Consider the following 20,347-nt stretch of genomic DNA (forward strand, 5'->3'; position numbering starts at 1 on the left):
ACGCTCAGCCGACTGAGCCACTCAGGTGCGCCAATAGTTTTTAAATAGTTACACATCTTTAAAGTATATGTTTATAAATACATGTAATGTATTGTGATCCCCACTCCCCTGGACTTCTATATTCCACTTCGGCGACCTGACAGACAGACAGACTTTGGTACGAAAAGGCAGCCCTTGACATTTATAGAAGGGCTGATTTCAAATGGAATATGGATATAATTGGGCTACTTCAGCCGGGTGGGAGTGGGACGGAGAGAACGGAGCGCCCCCCATCAGTCACACAGGCGTGCACCGCGCACCCCATCACCCCAGTCACGACCACCGCTCCCCTCCAGGGGCTTCTCTACTTTTACAACAGCAGCTGGGAGCACATTTAGGAAGACTGAGAGGAGGCCGAGATCCGCCCCCCAAGTTGCTCCGGAGGAGTCAGCGGAAACCCCGCGCGCGACTCCCGCGTCCCGGAGGCCGCGGAAAGGGTGGGGGCGGAGCCTGGAGCGGGGGCCGTCCGGCGCGGGGAGGCGGCGGGACGGCTGGGGGCCGCTGTCACTCGGTGAGCCCGCAGCCCGGAGGGAGCGCGTCCCGCTGCCAGAGGGCGGCGGCGGGCTGGGTGCGGGCCCGGCCTCCCGCTCGCCACGCGGACCCCGCGTCTCCACCCGCAGCCGCGGCGGCGGCGGAGCCTCGCCCACCGCGGTCCCCACCCTCTCCATCCTTGGCGGTTAAAGAACAGCAGCGCCTGCACGTTCCAGGCGGACCGCGGGAGACGGAAGGGAGCAGGCGCACGGGGGCTGGGAAGGCAGCATGCGCCCGCCGGGAGCGGCCTCGGCGCCCGCGGTCTGAGGCCGCAGCCTCACTTCGCCATTGTGAGCCGCCGCCGGGGGAGGTCGCACGCGCCGCGCCCCCCGCACCCCCACCCCGGGTCCCCGTCCGCGCCGTGATGGGGCACCTGCCCGCGGGAACGCGCGGCGGTCGCCGCCTCCTGCCTCTGCTCTGCCTCTTTGTGCTACTCAAGGTAGGGAGCGCGCCCACCCCTCGCCCCTGCCCGCGGCCGTCCTGCCCGCGTGCGCGCTCCGCGCAGCCCGGCCGCAAGCTTTGTTACCCTGCGTGTGCGTGTTCCCGGCGGTTCTGAGGGATGGGATGGCAAAGCAGCGAAGTTTGCTCCCTCCAGCTTTCACCCTTTGTGCCTTTTTTTTTTTTTTTTTTTTTTTCCCCACCGCCGCTCGTATCCACATCACAGGTGGGCTTGTTAGGTAGTGTTTCACCAGACAAAATGAGGTCGCTTTTCCTTCTGGTCACTGCTGCACCCCGGCGCTCTTTCCAACCGTGTGCGCGGCTGCTTTGTCTTAATGGACTTTCTGCTGGAAGTACACACCTGGGGCTGAGCTCCCCGTGCGCGAAGGACTGCCGGGGTGGGTCGTGAGCATGGTTTTCTTTGAACGAGTGTCAGCTTGAGCCTGGAGAGAACTCTTCTCCCCAAATCTTCATCTTCAACCCGAGCATTCCCCTTACAACCACCTTATTTACAAAGGCTGGTGCCTCTAAATTTAAACGGCAGAAAAATCTGTATAATTAACTTTTTCGAGTTTTCTTTAGATTCTGCAGGTTTAGGCTGTCATTTGGAGGAAAATGAAAAGGACAGTGGCTGCTTTAAAAAATGCTTGTTTTGTAGCTATCCTGTGCAGAAAATATTTCAAAAAAATTTCAGCTACATGTTTGCTTGGAAAGTAGTGTGGAGTTGGGAGGTCATTGTCTACCACTTGTGTCCTCAGTGGGTCTGCTTTAGTTTTTAGTCCATTCCGCTTCCTGGCAAAGTGGGTCACAGGTGACTGGGAGCTATCCTTTCAGCACCACCGTCATCGCTACCTTGGCAATGGATGTACGTTAATAGATGCAAATGTTTCCTTCTATCAAAGAGTCACTTTTTGCTTCCATGTACCATTAATTATGAATAGTTGACAAGGAGACAGTGGAATAGGACCAATGGATTGAGAAAAGCATCAATTTTAAACATTCCGTATTTTAACGTTTCTTAATGGAAACATTAATGTTTATAGAGTTTATATACATTAGAGTTTATAATGTAATAGAGGAAAAAATAGTTTCAAGGAGAAAGAACAATAGTGAATATATGAAATTCTAAGTTCTATTTAATATGTTTTTACATTTTTTAAAGTTTTAAATGACAATCTTACCTAAAATCTAGTAAATGATAAGTTTGGTCATGGGCTTTCACTCTAGGAGATTGCTCTTTTAGCATACCCCACAATTGCATTAGACTTATTTATGCTTCCTATTAATTTTTCTATTTGTCAAATTCTGTCAGAACTCTTATGTCTATGCAACACTGGTCATGAATCCCAAGTGGGCAATAGCATCACCACGCATTTTTCTAAGTAACAGCTAAGACTTACATGTGTGACATCTGACCCAAACCCAACCTTTGGCATAACTGCAGGTTATTTGAATTCTTCATAACAAATGAGAATTTCTTGAATGGCCAAAGGATGAGTTTGAGAATGGGGATAGAGTGCTGCAATTAAAAAGTCAATTATGTGGCAAAACTTCTAATCAAAACTTGACACAGATGTGAGAAAATCCAGTCAGTGTTGGCATAATGGTATTCTCAGGGACTGTAATAGAGGTTCGCCTTGTTTCACATAATAGGTATATTTTTGCCCATTTGCAGATGGATGTCAATTATGGTTAACTGCATCACAGAGTGAATACATTGATAAAGCTTGTCATTTAAATAAATATTGTAATGGGACAATTAATTTTGTGAAGCAAGTCATTCATTACCTTTTATTTTATGTAAATGTGGTTTTGTGTTGCCCAAATGTAAAGCAAATCAGAGGGAAAGAAATTATATGTATATATACTGAATACCCATCATGTGCCAGCCAGTCTTCTTGGTATTTCATATATGCTATTTCATTAGCCTTAATTTGTTACGGTTGACAAAGAGATGTTCAAAGTGTTAAATTGGACACAAAAGATAATGCATTTACATTTGGGAATAATATATAACACGATAAAATGGGCACTATTTATAATTTGGAGATACATTTGCATTCAAGGTTTTGCATAAGTGTCAGTAAAGTAGTCCGGAAAACAATTCTGTTGTTAAATAGCAGATTGTTGATTGAATCTCAATGATAAGCTCTGTGTGCTGAGTCAGAAACATTTATCCAACCTCCCCCAAATCTCTGTAGCTCTCATTATGTCAAGAAATCTTTCACTACTCCACATTAGTATCTTCTATATAAGAATGAAAATTCTTCAAAGCCCTAAGTTAGAGAAACCAAAATATGAGGCGAGATTTATAGTTTTATCTTTTTCACAAATCAGAAGCAAGCAGCAGCGTATAAGTGATGGGGAAGTCTAAAAATTTGAATCTGTATGATTGCCTATAACCACTTACACTGAGCTAGACTAAATGTGCCTGGCCATGGAAGTCTTTGTGCATCATTCCTAATCCCTAGCTACTGATAGGAACATTTAATCAGACATCTCAGATTGTCTATATCATTCACTGTATCCTATAAAGCTAATATCTGCACAACAAGTGCTGCATAAACAGAAACTTAAGGTTAAAAAATTTAAATTTTTTAAATTTCATAATCAATATTGATGGTATATGTAGTAGAAAAATAAAGTAGAACTCTATTATCAAGGATACTGGGAACCTACCAGTTTGGAAATCTTCAACCCACATATGAATGTAAAAGGAGTATTTATCTGATGAGTCTCTCTCTTGTCCATTTTCCCATAATTCCCAGCAATATCATTTCTCTCACCTATCCTATCTTTACTAAACCTCTTCTTGAAAATTGCTTCCTGTATCAGTTCACTCAATATCGGTATTTTGTCAACTAAGATGCAAATTGTAGAATATGACATCATAGGAATTTAAATTCTGCCTTCCTTGAAATGGTGCTCATTAGTAGTCAAGTGGAATGTTTCCCTAAACTCATAGGCTTGGCATGAATCCTTCTTTCTTTCCTTAACCTCCTCTCTATATTTTCTTCCGTGTCTGCTCTTACCTGATATGTAATTAAAGAACATTAAATTTGAAAGAGGAGTTAATTATGTTTTCTGAAAAGAGGTTTATGTTTAATTCTATAAAGCATGAGTGTTATGATGTTGGTCATAGTACTCCTCTTTAGGAGAAATATCCACTTTCCAAGGTCTGTCTGCCTTTCTCCACTTATCTCTCTCTCTCTCTTCCTCTTTCTCTTCCTCTCCTTCTTCTTGTCTCCCCCACCCCCCTTCCCTTTCTTTGTCTCTTTCTCCCTCTCTCTCTCTTAAACACACACACACACACACACGCACACACACACATGGAAGAATTTTCACTTCCTCATGGAGGTATCATTCACATTCTATATTTTACAACATTGGCACATTGGCAGATGAACTATAATGTTTTTATCTTTCTGGAGTAGCCAGAACTACCCTCCTCACAATGAAGTTTCCTGTTATTAACTCCTCTGTCAACTGACTCCTTTGATAAATGTTGTCGCCAACCTTTTAGAGAAACTCTTTTGCATATGACATCCCCACTAAATTGGAGGAGGCTCACCAGGCTGGGCTTCTACCAGGGATTGGGTAATAATCCTTCCCACTGTCCACATGTTTGCCTGTGTTCTTTGTTGTGTGAAAGATTGTTGTTACATAAAGGAATTAAAAAATCTACACCATACCTCTGCCTCATTTTGACCCATAAGAAAATACATGTCTATAGATATAAGTAATTAAGAACAATATAAGAGTTGTACTTTTAAAAAAATTCTTTTCATGTTTATTTATTTATTTTCTGTGTATGTATGTGTGTGTGTGAGAGAGAGAGAGAGCACGAGCAGGGGAGGGGTCAGAGAGAGAGAGAGAGAGAGAGAATCCCAAGCAGGCTCTGCACTATCAGTGCAGAGCCCAACGCAGGGCTCAGTTCTGCAAACCATGAGGTCATGACCTGAGCTGAAATCAACAGCCAGACACTTAACCAACTGAACCACCCAGGCACCCCATTTTGTGCTTTATTTATTTATTTATTTATTTTTATTTATAATTTTATTTAAAATTTTTAACGTTTTATTTATTTTTGAGAGAGATGAAGACAGAACATAAGCAGGGGAGGGGCAGTGAGAGAGCGAGACCCAGAATCTGAAGGAGGCTCCAGGCTCCCAGCTGTCAGCAACAGAGCCCGCTGTGGGGCTTGAACCCATGTACTGTGAGATCATGGCCTGAGCTGAAGTCGGATGCTTAACTGACTGAGCCACGCAAGTACCCCTGTACTTTATTTGTAAATGTAGCACTATTTCTAGCATCTAAATATCCAACTTAAAGGTATTTAAACTCGGAAGCACATTGACCCCTGAGTGTTATAATTCCAACTTGAGTCTTAAGGGTTTGTCAAGGATGAGTGTTGGGTACTGTTGGTGCACCTATTTACGCCATTGTGATGGCTAACAGTGTGGCACAATAGAAAGCTTAACAGGAGTGGCCATGTGAGAAAAAAAAAAATTCTCATTTTTTACCTAATTTAATGCCTTCTGGTACATAGTTTCAGTGCTGCATTTTCAGAAGCATAGCCCCACTGCAATGATGAGCTTCACCAGAAAGCACCTAGTATGTTCATTTTATTACTCCAAATACATTTATTTTTGTTTAAAAATTTTGTTTTAAGTTTTTTAATGTCTTTTATTTATTTCTGGGAGAGAGAGAGAGACAGCGTGAGCAGGGGAGGGTCAGAGAGAGAGGGAGTCACAGACTGAAACAGGCTCCAGGCTCTGAGCCGGCAGTCAGCACAGAGCCCGACGCGGGGCTCGAACCCACGAACAGCGAGATCATGATCTAAGTGAAAGTTGGACACCCAACCGACTAAGCCACCCAGGTGCCCCAATTTTTTGTTTAAAAAATATTTAATGTTTATTTATTTTAGACAGAGAGAGACAGACAGACAGAGCATGAGCAGGGAGGGGCAGAGAGAATGGGGAGACACAGAATCCGAAGCAGGCTCCAGGCTTCAGGCTGTCAGCACAGAGCCTGACGCAGGGCTCAAACCCACCAACTGTGATATCATGATCTGAGCCGAAGCCAGACAGTTAACTAACTGAGCCACCCAGGAGCCCCTACATTTACTTTTGAAATAAAGGAAAGTATATTGGAATTTTTTGTCTCCCACTGTGCGTAGTATGTGGAACTAGGCAAATAATAGAAGCTTCATAAACAGAATTTAAATTTTCAGCATTATATAGTTTCTGATTGAAAAGTATTAACTATCATCACATTGATTTGCGAACACATCTTTAAGGAAAACATGAGAACATTATCATTATGTGAATTAAATCACTATAATTACATTGTATTACACTAAAAATAATAAAAAGTTACCAGTTCCTTATATTAAGAACTTATTAAAATTATAAATCAAAATACAGATGTGTTATTTTTTCCCAAAAATGGAGCACTCTTGATTGCTCGTTTATTCACCAGTGTTACCTCAACTGTATTTGCTGTCATCAATTTGATAACACAGTTGGAATAATAGAGGAAATCGCCTTCATTACCTCTATATTTGACCTGCGGCTTCAGCCAACATCCAGCCAACTCTGCAAGTCATATCCTTGCTTCCTCTTCCATATCATCATTCTTCTGTGACCGCTACCAGCTACAGCTTACAGAGATTTCTGCATTCTTATAATAGAAACCCTCTAATGTTTGCCATCACTTTGCCCTAGAGAGATGAAGCCTTTCCTACACCCTAGTCTCGGTTCTATCTATGGTGGTGTTTAATCCAAGAGCATAACTCAAAGCCTTAAAGAACTCTTCTATCATGGCCCCAAAGCTCCATTGGCATTAGCTCTTTCTGCTTAAATAAGTATGTGAGAGACTTCTGTGTATACTTGTGTCCTTGATTTGAGGATCCAAAACACGGTTCATGTGGCCCAAGTAGAATGCGCAACCGGGGGCGCCTGGGTGGCTTAGTCGGTTAAGCGTCCGACTTTCGCTTAGGTCATGGTCTCGCGGTTCGTGGGTTCGAGCCCCGCGTCGGGCTCCGTGCTGACTGCCAGCTCAGAGCCTGGAGCCTGTTTCAGTCTGTGACTCCTTCTCTCTCTGACCCTCCCCTGCTCACGCTGTCTCTCTCTCCTAGAAAAAAAAAAAAAATAAAAAAAAAAAAAAAAAAAAAAAAAAAAAAAAAAAAAAAAAAGAATGCGCAACGGGGTGAATGGGGTGGAAGGAAGCTAGAGGCAGATACGAAGACTCCCATCCTCATCTCTGCTGGTGCTGTTGGCTCCAACAAGTTTCATACTGCTTCTACCAGCTACCCAGAACAATATGTAAATAACCTCAAGAAGCACCTCTCCGTAATCTACAATCACTAATTATTCCTAATTACTAAGTGTCCTTTCACGAGCTTGTCTTTGGTCTCCAGCGCATTGATCCTTAGGTTTTGGTTTTTTTCCCCCTCTGAACATGGAGACTTCAAATTTATTTCTATAAGTACAACCATATTTTATCTTTGTACAGAAAACCATTTTTAACTCTTTCATTTAAAATCCAGTTCTCCAAGGAAATATGTCTGCTTTCCTAGACATTCCAGTTACCTAAAAGGCCAACTGTTTTTCCTTCTGAATGCATTCAAACCAACCAACAAACAGAGGATGTTTGAAACTAGGTTGTAGAGGCTTCTTGATAAGGAAGGGTTTTCTCTTCCTTTTTGTCAGGAAATTGAGATAAAGGAGGAAAAAATGAGAGTTGCTTGGGAAAATACTTCAGAAACAGAGAATCAGAACTGGAAATAGGGTTGAAAAATAGAAATCCTCGGAGTCTGAGAATCATATTCCAATATAAATATTCACAGTGATTTTTGTAAGGAAATGAATATAGGGAAAATTAAGGAATCAATGAAAAGAAAGTTTGATGAAAACAAATGTATTGCCATCCTTCTATTTATATGCAAATAAATTTCTTATTGAATGGTCTTTATTTATTTGGTTTCCCACTCTTCCTAAATAGGAATGCTGTGCAGCTCATTTTTCTAACAAAACTGTTCCTACCATAAAGCGAATTAAAAGCAAGCAAAGCTGGTAATTTTTCTACCTTGACTAAGCAAATAAAAAGAATTTGTCTACAATGTAGGGGTCCTAAATCAGAATTGTATTTCGTAATACTAATGTGCATGTGATTTACTTGATGAATGTTGCCCTTTTTCTGTATCACCTCATCTAACTGCTTTTCAGATAATGGAAACTTTGTGTTTGTTTTCTTTCTGCACACGTACTTTTCTTTAATAATAGATTATTTGTGTGTGAGAAAATATCATGGATCTACCAGGTCCTTGATCCTGTTCCTTCTTTAGGGCCCTCCTATTGATCAAGTGATGCACAGAGAAATTTCTGTCCCTTGTTCCTTTTACCCCCCACCCATCAGACACCAACTATAGCCCTGTGTGCTGAACTAGATTATGATTCCCTCTTGATTCATCTCATAGGAGCATGTGATTGGCATTTACAAACCAGATGTTAGAGAATTCCACAGAAGCTGCAGTGCCCTTTCCATATTTGGTCTGATCTGCGTTCTGATTCCTAACTCCTACCTTACTTTCTGAATCAGGATTCTATTTTGATTAACTCTAGCATTACTGCCTTGTGATCCTGGCTTTAACTTCTGACTAACCTCTCTAGTCATGTCGTTTCCTTGAAAGGGTATCCTATAAATTCTTCTGGTTGACCAGTCTTTCCCCAAAGCCAGAATGGTCACATGGAGAAGTTACTTTGCTTCTTCAATATGAAGTCTGTCTTTCAGATTCCAGGATAATGATTTGCTGTCCAATTCCATTCAGTTAATCAAACATTGATTGAATATTTATTTATTGTGTGTCAGGAATTGTCCCGGATGTTGTAGGTACAAGAATGGACAACAGTCAGTTGAATCTTCACAAATGGCATAGTGGGGAAAACAGACATAAAAGAAAATGCCACTAAAATGGAGTGAGGTTTTTGTTTGTTTAATAGTGAAAACTATGTTAATATGCTACAGGAGAGACTATATCTCATGGTTTAGGATATGATTACTTAAAAGATGATACCTGAGCTGAGCCTGAATTAGGTTTAAAAATATGGACATGTAGGGGTGCCTGGGTGGCTTAGTCGGTTAAGCATCCGACTTTCGCTTGGGTCATGATCTCGCGGTTCGTGGGTTCGGGCCCCGCGTCGGGCTCTGTGCTGAAGGCCAGCTCAGAACCTGGAGCCCATTTTCAGAGCCTGTGTCTCCCTCTCTCTCTGACCCTCCCCTGCTCATGCTCTCTCTCTCTCTCTCTCTCCCTCCTAGAAATAAATAAAAATATTTAAAAAAATAAATAAAAATAAAAATATGGACATATAGACAGAGAAAACCGCATTAGCGAAGGCCCAGTGTTGGAAAAAGAATGGAAGTAAGATAGTAGTTAGTAAATTACAGTAGTGCACAAAAGGAGAGGAAGGGTTAGATGCCAGATCATGGAGAATCCTATATGCTGTGCTAAAAAGTAGGATCTTTATTTTCTAGGTGAAGAGGATCATTGAAGGGTTGGGCCAGGCTTAGTAGAGTAAGATTTGCATTTCAGATAGAGCTTTTGACTGTAAGAAAGTTTATCCCAAAGGTGGAGTGGGCCCAGAAGCAGTTGACTACTGGGAGGTTATTGTATTGGTCCAGTTAAGAGATGACAAGTGTTGACCCTAGGGTGAAGGGAAAAGAGGCTAAAAAAAGAGAGACAGTATTAGACATAGCTAAGTTGACAAGACTGGTTAGATTTGGCAAACCGGGGAGAGGGTAATTTTCAAGCTGACTTCCAGATAACTGACACCTTTGCCTGAAATGTTGCAGTTGTAAGAACGTGTTCTCCTCCAGATTGGTTTACTTCCTTTCCTAACATGCTTCGTAACATTGTTACTGCTCCACACCTTTAGTGATAGTCCTTTAATTACACTCTCTAGGATTTCCCCGGAGAGCCCTACTGGGACCTTCACTGATATATAGGACATGATGAATTTAGAGGAAAGTCTTTTGGGTTTGAAGTGTCCCCCACCCCAAAACACACAAGTATTAGTAGATATAAGTCTGATGTCCAGGGAGGATGGCAGACCTCGAGATACGAATGCGGATGTCCCGAGAGAGAAAAGTAGACAGTAGGAGTGGGCCATGATGGGCCTTGAGGAGCCCTAACATTCTACTTCTTGTTAGAAACCCAAGAAGATGAAGACGAAACATCCAGAGAGGTATAAGAGGAATGCAGAACCAAGGACATTAGGGGTCTAGGAAATTTCAAGTGGGTAGGATTGGACAACAACATCAAACACAGCAGAAAGCTCCCATAAGCTAAGCTCTGGAAAATATCCTTGGTCTGGAAAATAGGTAGGCCGTTGATCTCTATGTAGTGCGGGAAGAGCTGAGGAGTAGAGAACCAGGCACTTATTTGTTAAGAGCATAGGTATCAGGTCAGAGAGATCAGATTTCGATTTTGGCTCCCTTGGCTATGCCACTTACCAACAAGCAGGATGTGGAGAAAAGTTATTTCACTTGTGTGGTGCCCTTGGCGTCACTTGGCAATCTGTTGTACTTATGTCAGAGGATAATTGTCAGGTAGGAATAAGTGAGATAATGGCCATAAAGTACTTTAAAACAGTGCCTAGAGTGCAGCTAGCACTCAGCAAGTGTTCTGTACAAAAAGAAAAAGAAAAGGCAAGAGATAGTGATTATACTCTAAGAAACGGTATCAGTGCTCGTACACTAGACACTAGACACTAGACACTTCTTTTTCTTCCTTTATCACCATTTTTTTAAGTCAGAAATTTAACCTTAATGATAAGAAAAAACATAGCAGGATCATTTACAATTTAAATCTCAGAATCAGAAGTCTTTGCATGAAGGGAAGTAACCATTCCCAACTTTCTTATCAAGGACTGATGTTTTTCAAGAAAATGTCTTAGAAGAAAAGAAATGTACATAATTCTCTTATTTTATGGAGTACACTAACTCTAGTTTTGGTAACGCTGTATATACAAAAGGGTTCTTTGGCTTTTGGCTATTGAAAAATGAAAAATTAATTTTAACCCTATTTTCCAATATAATTATCTTACTATATAACTTGAGAGAACAATGGGTTTTATTCAGTATTGTTTGTCTCTAATATTACTGCCCATTGATTTAACTTTTTTTTATGTTGATTTATTTTCAAGAGAGAGAAGAGAGAAGAGCAAGCAAGCTGGAGAAGGGCAGAGAGAGACAGAGAGAGAGAGAGAGAGAGAGAGAGAGAGAGAGAGAGAGAATCCGAAACAGGCTCCAGGCTCCGAGCTGTCAGCATAGAGGCCGACATGGGGTTCAAATCATGAAATCATGACCTGAGCTGAAGTCAACTGCTTGGCTGACTGAGCCACCCAGGCGCCCCCGTGCCAATTGGTTTTAAATGGTGAAATCGCTCTCAGGAAAGAGGTGGCTGCTCCACTTTTCAACACCCGTTTTGTTGTTTGGTTGGTTTGTGGATGAGCTATTTCTGGTGGTAGCTTTCACACATTACTCCTATTTCTCTTTCACTTGAGTCGAGCACTGTGTTGTGACTGTTTTTGCTCTCTTGCATGTTCTGAATAACTCTTTGCCAGCAGACCTGACAGGTTATAAAGACAAAATGTGAGCAGCTTGTCAGCTCTCTGTCCTGTCCTCAGCCGCCCATAATACCACTTTCACAGTTTACACTAGCCCAGATTTTCTGCCTGTTGCCCATTCTACTCTTTTGTGGCCACAGCAACTGGTTGGGTAGAAGGCAGGTTTCATTTTTCCCACTAGGGTCCCGTGATGAACCATGATAAGGGTTTAAGAGTACTGGCATGAGAAAACTGTATGGTCCATTATAAGCATTTTATAAATGCAGATTTTATTTTATTCCAATCTCTGTTCAAAGGGCATATCCTCAACGTGTCTTTTGTGAACAGCCAATCTAAAATCACCCCCTCACTCTAAAATTTTAACACGTTTTCCAGGATTTATTGTCTTCAGAGAATGTATCATTCGCCACGTGGTATTGTACTAGAACTTTATTATTACTTGCTCCTCCTTTGGAATGTTTGTAAGTTCCATGAGAGCAAGGACTCTATCCATTTTGTTTCCTGCTGTATCCCCAGCTGCTAGAACAGCACCTGGACCATGGTAGATGTGCCGTAAATACTTGTTGAATACGTGAATGAATGTTGAATGAGTACATGGGGTGAGAAAGATCGGCCAGCAGCGTTGGGACAGACTCAGGAGGAAGAGCAGGATGCAGGCATGCCAGTGCAGGGTTGGGGCTGGTGCACAGCCCCATGAATGAGGAGCGAAAGTCTGTCAGGCGGTGGTGCCTGGGGGAGGGAGGGGAAGCAAAATGAGGAGATGGTCTGGAAAGGCTGCTTCGTTGATCTTGCGGAGAAAGCAGAGGCCTTTCTGTAAGTGCAAATGAACTCTTTTAGACATCAAGATGAGGGTGCTCGCATATTTTGTTCTTGCTGTTTTATTAGGTCAGCATAAACCGCCAAGGACAAACGATGTGTGGCCGAGCAACAGATGGGTTCTGTTGTGTGATCCATTCTCATTTGTAGTAAAGTAAAAACTCAGATTTTTTAAATCACTTACTCTCTCTCTCTTATTCATTAACTATGTGTATAATTTAACTTCTAAAACAAAGTTGTTTCTGAATTCTTGAAATCTGAGAACGTGTTCTTTTTCTAAAATATAATTTATTGTCAAATTGGCTACCATACAGTGTGTAAAGTGTGCTCTTGGTTTGGGGGTAGGTTCCCATGGTTCCTCGCTTACATACAACACCCAGTGCTCATCCCAACAAGCGCTCTCCTCAATGCCTATCATCCATTTTCCCTTCTCCCCCAACCCTCTATCCACCCTTAGTTTGTTCTCTGTATTTAAGAGTCTTTTATGGTTTGCCTCCTTCCCTCTCTGTTTGTAACTACTTTTCCTCCTTCTCTTCCCTCATGGTCTTCTGTTAAGTTTGTCAAGATTCACATATGGGTGAAAACATGATATCTGCCCTTTGACTGACTTATTTCAGTCAGCATAATACCTTCCAGTTCCATCCACGTTGCTACAAATGGCGTGATTTCATTCTTTCTCATTGCCAAGCAGTATTCCTGGAAGCCAGTGTGGAGAGTGTGTTGTTTCTTGGCTTTACAATTTGAAAATATCAACATTAAAAGAATTTTATAAATAGTTTTTCCTCATGTTCCTCTCACCCTGCATGTTGATGTACTCAGATTGGCTCCCGACCTCTAAACTCATTTTCAGAAACTTATATAACTAATTGAAGCTAGATGGATAAGTTATTATTTTTCTTTAATACTTAAAACTTATGATTTTCTTTACCCCTAAAAATGATATTTTTAAATGCATATGAGTACTTTACTGAAAAGTTTTTAAATGGATTTTAGAAAACGGATGTCTTTTCCTGTATATGATCCCAACACGGAACTTTATATAGAAAAAGATGATAATTTTCATACTTAACGGAAATACTAGATAATAAATATTTCATTATCCAAATATGAACAATTAGTTGAGCTAGTTGATTAAAGTAGCATTGTGTTCATTAAAATGTTAGTTGCGGGGCTCGAACCCATGAACTGTGAGATCATGACCTGAGCCGAAGTCGGACGCTTAACTGACTGAGCCACCCAGGCGCCCCTAGATGTAATTTTCTTTTATTACCTTAATTTTGTTTTTGTTTGTTGATAAATTAATATATCCCTTAGAACCAAGAACAGAAGAAAATTGTGATCAAGTATAGATATACTCACATGCATGGGTATTAACCACAATTCTATGATTAATAAATTATTTTCCTTAAGCTTAATCACCTTTTATTTTTTAAATATCAAATCAAGGTTTCTGGAAACTTTCAAAAACACATTTATATAAGTCTCTTTTTTCTCTGAGTGGCTATGTCAGAATTAGACTACATCATCCTCTCTCTTGACAACCAGGAATTTTCTCTTAAAGTCAAGTTGGTGCTCCATGAAATAGACACTCTAGTAATATTGCTGTAGCCTTTCTATGTACTTTGACATTGTGCTAAAAACTAAAGCGTAGTCATAAAAATGGAATGTTCTTGCCAAATGCCACCAAGTAAAAGCATCATATTTACAATAAGTGCCAACACCATTATCATAAGCAATGCCTTATTGCTTGGATGTACTTAAAATTCCTAGATTTTATCTAGGAAGAAAAATTGGCTTATTGTGTTTCTGAATAAGTTGATTAATAAGGTGAATAATAAAAAGCCAAGGGAATTGTATGTTGTCTGTCATGTATTATTAAACAGTGAGTCATGTGGCCCTCCTTTAAAGGATTATAGAAAAATCCTGTATAGATGTATGAAATGTATGGGTACCACAGTTACTTACATATAAATATAGTGATGAGATGTGGCCAAGTTCATTTTTTTCATCATCATAGAGAAATTCCTCTACGGTTTCCCGTAACTAATTTATACTTTTTAATTAGTCTCTCGGAAATGACTACAGGCCTCGCTCAAAATGGTTAGGTACTTGGGATTTGTAATATGGGGATTCCAGTGTTGTCAGAACTGTGCCAAGATGATTGCAAGGGCTTAGAATGAAGTATTATGGACTTAATCCTAAAAACAGCTTATCAGTTGCTTCTTTTTAATTAGCTGAAACTGTTAACTCTGCTAAAAATCAGCCATTCTTTAGAGGTGCTCCACGTTGCTTCCTGGAATTCATTTTTTTGTGTATTTGCAACTAACAAAATACAGCTCTATCTGTAAGTCTTTTTTCATCTGATTGATGCACCATTGTCTTATTTATTTATTTTTGTTGAAGGCTAATTGGGAACCTAATGAGAATCTTCCTATTGAAATTCTTGATGCTGTGCCGAGGCCTTCAATTAGCCTTTTACTACATGGCTTTTGGAGGTTCTGAAGAACGGAGTCCTTAATTTGAAACCTCTAAGTACGTCCAAATCAGGTGTGCATCACCAGACACACAAGAATTTCATAATAATGGATTAAGAATTCAAAAACTAACACACGTTCACTGAGGAAACTCTGTCAAATATAATAGGCAGAAAAAGAAGAAAGCCGTCATTCCTACACACTCTATTCCAAAATAACCACCATCTGGAGTTATATCATTCCAAGTTTTTTCCAATGTCTGTGTATCTAAGTGAGTATGTAAGGAAAATAAAAAGCAATAAATTGTCCTACTATTTTAGCATACTCTTTTCACTTAAATGTATTATGATAGATTTTTCAAGCATTTTCAGTCCTCTGCAATTTAGGACATTAGGTCATAGATCTTTGGGTCGACTGTATCCAATTCCCAATTGTATTTGCGTTCGTTAAGGACATGGATGATAATACAGACTGATTATGATCATGAGGTGTTGGGGATCGTCGCCTATATGTGGGCCTCTCATTTGTGAGGCTACTTCAGAATTAACCACATAGAAAAACTTCAGAGGCTATATTGCAAGCATTTATTGCCCATTTCTCCATCGCTAAATACAGTGCATAGGAAAATGGAAGAATATAGGCTTCCTAGTCAAAAAGATGTAGAATTGCTGATCCTTTCACAGCAGGCACAAATGACAGCGGCTGCCCAGGACGCCATTTCTTCTATGGCCAAGTCTGCCATGTACTCCACTACCTGCCCTCTGTAGAGGAAACTTCCTTCTCTCTGATCCATATGTTCTGAAAGGTGTTGCTATCTTCCTACTTGGCCTCAATGCCCTGGACACAGTGATCTGTCAAAGGGGTAAATACCTGCCCTAACATAAGCCCATTTGGGGGCTGCATCTAAGCCAAACCTATCAGACTCTATCACTGCAAGTATTTTCGAGCTGGCAGTGGTGGGGAAGAGTCCTCACCTCTCAGTTGTGGAGCTGTGACAAGAGCTAAGACACACAGAGGTAAGACATGAGCTTAGAAGCTGTTCCCAACCATAAATCTGACTCACAAGAAGACACTTTTTAAAAATAAATATATATTGTATGCTTTCTTTTTTAAAAGTTTTTATTTAAATTCCAGTTGGTTAACATGCCATGTAATATTCTTTTCAGGTGTACAATATAATGATTTAACACTTTCCTACGTCACCCTGTGCTCCTCATGATAAATGGCTTCCTTCGTCCCCATCACCTATTTCACCTGTTCCCCCATCTCCCGTCCCCTCCAGTAACCCTCAGTTTGTTCTCTATAAAGAGTCTGTTTCTTGCTTTGTCTCTCACTCTCTTTCTCTCTTAAATGTTTCCCTTTGCTTGTTTGTTTCATTTCTTAAATTCCACATGTGAGTGACATTTTCTAACTGAAAAGGAGGAGGGAAGAACAGTAGAGGCTTCAGCAAGACTATCATTCATTGCAAGAGGACGATCTCATTTCTCAGACTCCAGAGAGTCCCTCCAGAAGTACTCAGAAAGATGACAAAAACAGCAATCTACTCCAACAGAATTCCATCATAGCCACGCAGGCATAATAGCAATGCTTGGCATCTTTAAGTAATCTGAAGCAGAGTGATTATATAATTTGTCATACTCACCGGGGCATTTCCGAGAGTGAAGGGATCATTATGTCAGGACAGCAGACATAAATCGGCCTGTGCTGGGGGAGCCGGGACAGATGGTTACTCCTTCCTGAATGCACTAACAAAACTGTCTGGTGCGGAAGGTACTCACCAACTCCTCACCCATCTCACCCATCTCTGAGAATCTATGGTTTGAATAGATTGAGTTAGCCATGTACGAGGAACTGTAATTATCTTCATCCAAACCGGGAGCCTGTGCAGGAATGTTTACGGAGCTTTGTTTGTACTAGGCAAACCCTGAAAACAACCAAAATGGCTTTCAGTCAGTGAATGGTTCAGTGAACCGTGATATTCCCATACCAGGCAATACCACTCACAGCAACTTGAATGAACCTCAGGAAAATTATGCTGAGTGAAAAAAGCCAATCTCAAAAGGTTGCATACTTTAAGACTCCATTTATATACATCCTTGAAATAACAAAGTTATGGAGATGAGAACAAACTCATGAATGCTGAGGGTTAAAGGTTGGGTGGCAAGGGGAGGACGTAGCGATGGCTATAAAGAAGCAGCATGAGGGAGAGCCTTGTGATAATGGACGATCATGGTGGTAGTTACATGAAGTTATACGTGATAAAAGTATACAGATCTGTATACACTCAGACACCACTGAGCACATAATTACTGGTGAAATCTGAATAAATTCTATGGATTGTACCAATGTCAATTTCATAGTCTGGACATTTTCTTGTTTTGGGTATTTTCTTACTTGGATATGCAAGATGTCAACATTGGAGGAGGCAGCGTAAAGGGTGCGTGAGACCTTTGCGTACATTTCTTTGCAACCTTCCATAAATCTGTAATTTTATCAAAGGAAAAGGTTAAGAAACCTTATTAAGCATTTAATATTAATTTATTTATTCATTTATTTGTTTATTTATTTATTTTTATTGTGCCTGGCATTCTGATAAGTATTTTAACTGACTAGTTGACAGATAGAGCCTCTTTCTTATGAGGACTGCCTTAGAAAGAAAATAATTATACTTGCAGGGAAGATAAAGATATCTAAGCAAATGTGGAAACAAAAAATCAAGAAGGTACGTGCACAAGGACCTCAATACAGCACCATTGACCACAAATTCAAAGGCATTATGAGGAAGGTTGGGTATTGAACTACATTCTTAGGTAGATTTATCTACTGAGTTCTGGAAAGGACCAAAAGTTATTGGTCTTTTCATAATTCCGATAACATCAGTGTGAAAGACAACATCTTAATGACTCTTCAGAAAATAGTTGAAAATGGAGTAACAGAAATTACCATTGTGGGAAGTAAGGACAAAATACTTTATTGATTAATCAAGTGATATCATTCTTCCTTTCTGGGGGAGTTATTTAGTAACATGTCTGGAAATAGTATAAATAAATTAGAATGAAATAAAAAGTGTAAGACAGGTTTAGAAGGCTTGAGTAAAAAGGGGAGATGAATGGAGGGTATATGGAGCTAAATAGGTATCTAACTATTTCAACAAGTCAGTCGTCAAACATATATTAAATGGACATGTAAGAAAGGTGCTGTGTTCATCATCTCCAAGAGTATAAGACAAAGTTATACCCTCAGGAAGTCTGTAATATAAAGGGAAATAATATAAACATATAGCAAGTTACTAGGCAATATATGACTTAACCATTGTAAGGGATTCCTGAAGTAGTAATACATTTATTTGCAAATAAGTAAGACAGATAACTTATATGCGGCAAAGTGCCCTTGCCTTCGGATAAGGGAGAGAGCATTTGAGCTGAAGGAGCACTAGATTCATGAATGAAGACAGATTTTCGTCTAAATCTGATCTGATAGAGTCTGATAGATGACGAGGTTAAGGAAAACATTACAGGTTGGAGAAATAGGAACAAAAGCAGGAATGTGGGAAAATGGAGTCTTGAGTAAAACAGGGTGGATGGATTCAGGTCCTAAGGGGGTTGAGTGGCTGAGAGCAAGGTGGAAAAGGTGGTTTTTCCCAGCCAGGAGCTTCTTATTCATAACCCTCTGTACAACAGTGTTACAAAGGCAAACATCAAAATGAGCTTTAGCTCAGCAGTGGTGTGCAGGAAAAAAAATTATCATACCTCATGTTAGATTTAATTGCTTTTATAATTCTGAATTTGCTGGTAAATGCAAATGCTTAATTCTAAATACGTGCGCTCTGTCTTAATTAGATAAAATAATCCTCTGTTGGTTGGGTAGTTCAGTAAATTAGTCCCTAGATTTAAACACCCCTGGATCATGTTGTTTATGCATTAATCTGTATGCACTCTTAGAGATAAAAGGAAAATAAGTGGATTTTTTCAGACACAAGTTGTAACTGTCAGCATACTTTTGTCAACCTTCAAAATAAAATAGCCAGTTAGTATACTAACAGAATGAGTTTATTCAGGAATAGCAGAGGAATTGCAGTTTGAGACATGCAAACTATGCCAAACCATAGGCAAGTCCGGAGAACAAAGGAGAGAAGTTTGGGAAGGGCTATTTGAAAACAAAAGTCTACAGGAGGGGAGTAAGAGTTTGGGGTTGTGGCAACTTCTCATTGGCTCAATTGTGGTGGTTCTCATTTGCTGGGTTGTTGCTGGGCAAGGAGAAAATCTTCCTTCCTCCTGCTTGGGATAGTAAAGTAAGCTTCTTCTAATCAACATATACAGAGTAAGCCGCAAGCGGTGGTGCATGCATCAGTGATTCCCCTTCAGGACCTCCAGTTTTTAAGTTAAAAAAAAATTTTAAATTTATTTTGACAAAGAGAGAGAGAGAGAGAGAGAGAATAGGGGAGGGACAGAGAGAGAAGGAGTGAAAGAATCTGAAGCAGGCTTTGCTATCAGTGCACAGCCAGATATGGGGCTCAAACCCATGAACTGTGAGATCACGACTTGAGTCGAAATCAAGAGTTGGATACTTAACCAAATGAGCCACCCAGGCACCACCAGGACCTCCATTTTGAATGATATTTCCCTTTACTCGGTTTTATACTTTCAGAATTAGATCCTCTGCATGGGACTAAAAATTGCCATGCCTATTATAAGAATTATAATTCACATACATGTTCTGTCATGCTTGTAGAATTTCTTCTACAGTTTTATCCTTTATTTAAAACTACAAGCAAAATGAAATTCTGCTAGACAAAACTGAATAGAAAATCTGAACCTGTTTTACACATACACATCCTACCAACTCAGCAATTAAGGTCCGACCAAACGTAGGACCACATTATCCACATTATCCAAAAGGAAACAGCCAGTACAAGTATCTCTGGCAGAAGTGAAAAGATAAGTTCTTTCAAAGCTCACTGTCTTACTCAGAATGATGGTGGTGATCCTGACGATCACTGTCATTTATTGAGGGGCTGCTGTTTATTGGGGACTGGCCCAGGGACTTTGCATACATGACCTCATTTCATCCTAATATCGTCCTGTAATCATCATCACCCTTTCAATAATGAGTCAACCGAGTTTCAGAGAAGTATTGAAGGAGTTAGGAGTGAAGCCATAGTATCTGAACACTGTATCGTACCGTTCCGTGTGCAAGCTGTCACATTGCTTGTTTCCTCATTCACTAACTTATATCTTCTGCCTCTTCCTCCTAAGATAGAAATATTCTAGCACCTGGGTGGCTCAGTCGGGTGAGCGTCCCGCTTCGGCTCAGGTCATGATCTCGCGGTTCGTGGGTTCCAGCCCCCCGTCGGGTTCTGTGCTGACAGCCAGCTCAGAGCCTGGAGCCTGTTTGGGATTCTGTGTCTCCCTCTCTCTCTGT

The 20,347-nt window shown here is 40.6% G+C and overlaps 1 protein-coding gene across 1 annotated transcript in view; it reads left to right on the top strand.

Annotated features, from left to right (window-relative positions):
• The first annotated feature begins 202 nt into the window (after positions 1-202).
• Positions 203-20,347, top strand: part of PTPRO (protein tyrosine phosphatase receptor type O) — a 241,249-nt gene continuing 221,104 nt past the window's right edge. Inside the window, 3 exon segments of the mRNA XM_039244655.1 lie at positions 203-607; positions 660-878; positions 881-1,009. Of these exon segments, the coding sequence (XP_039100586.1) occupies positions 203-607; positions 660-878; positions 881-1,009 (753 nt within the window).

Source organism: Hyaena hyaena, unplaced genomic scaffold (assembly GCF_003009895.1).
Source record: "Hyaena hyaena isolate Hyena2069 unplaced genomic scaffold, ASM300989v1 scaffold_247, whole genome shotgun sequence".
Classification (NCBI taxonomy): Eukaryota; Metazoa; Chordata; class Mammalia; order Carnivora; family Hyaenidae; genus Hyaena; species Hyaena hyaena.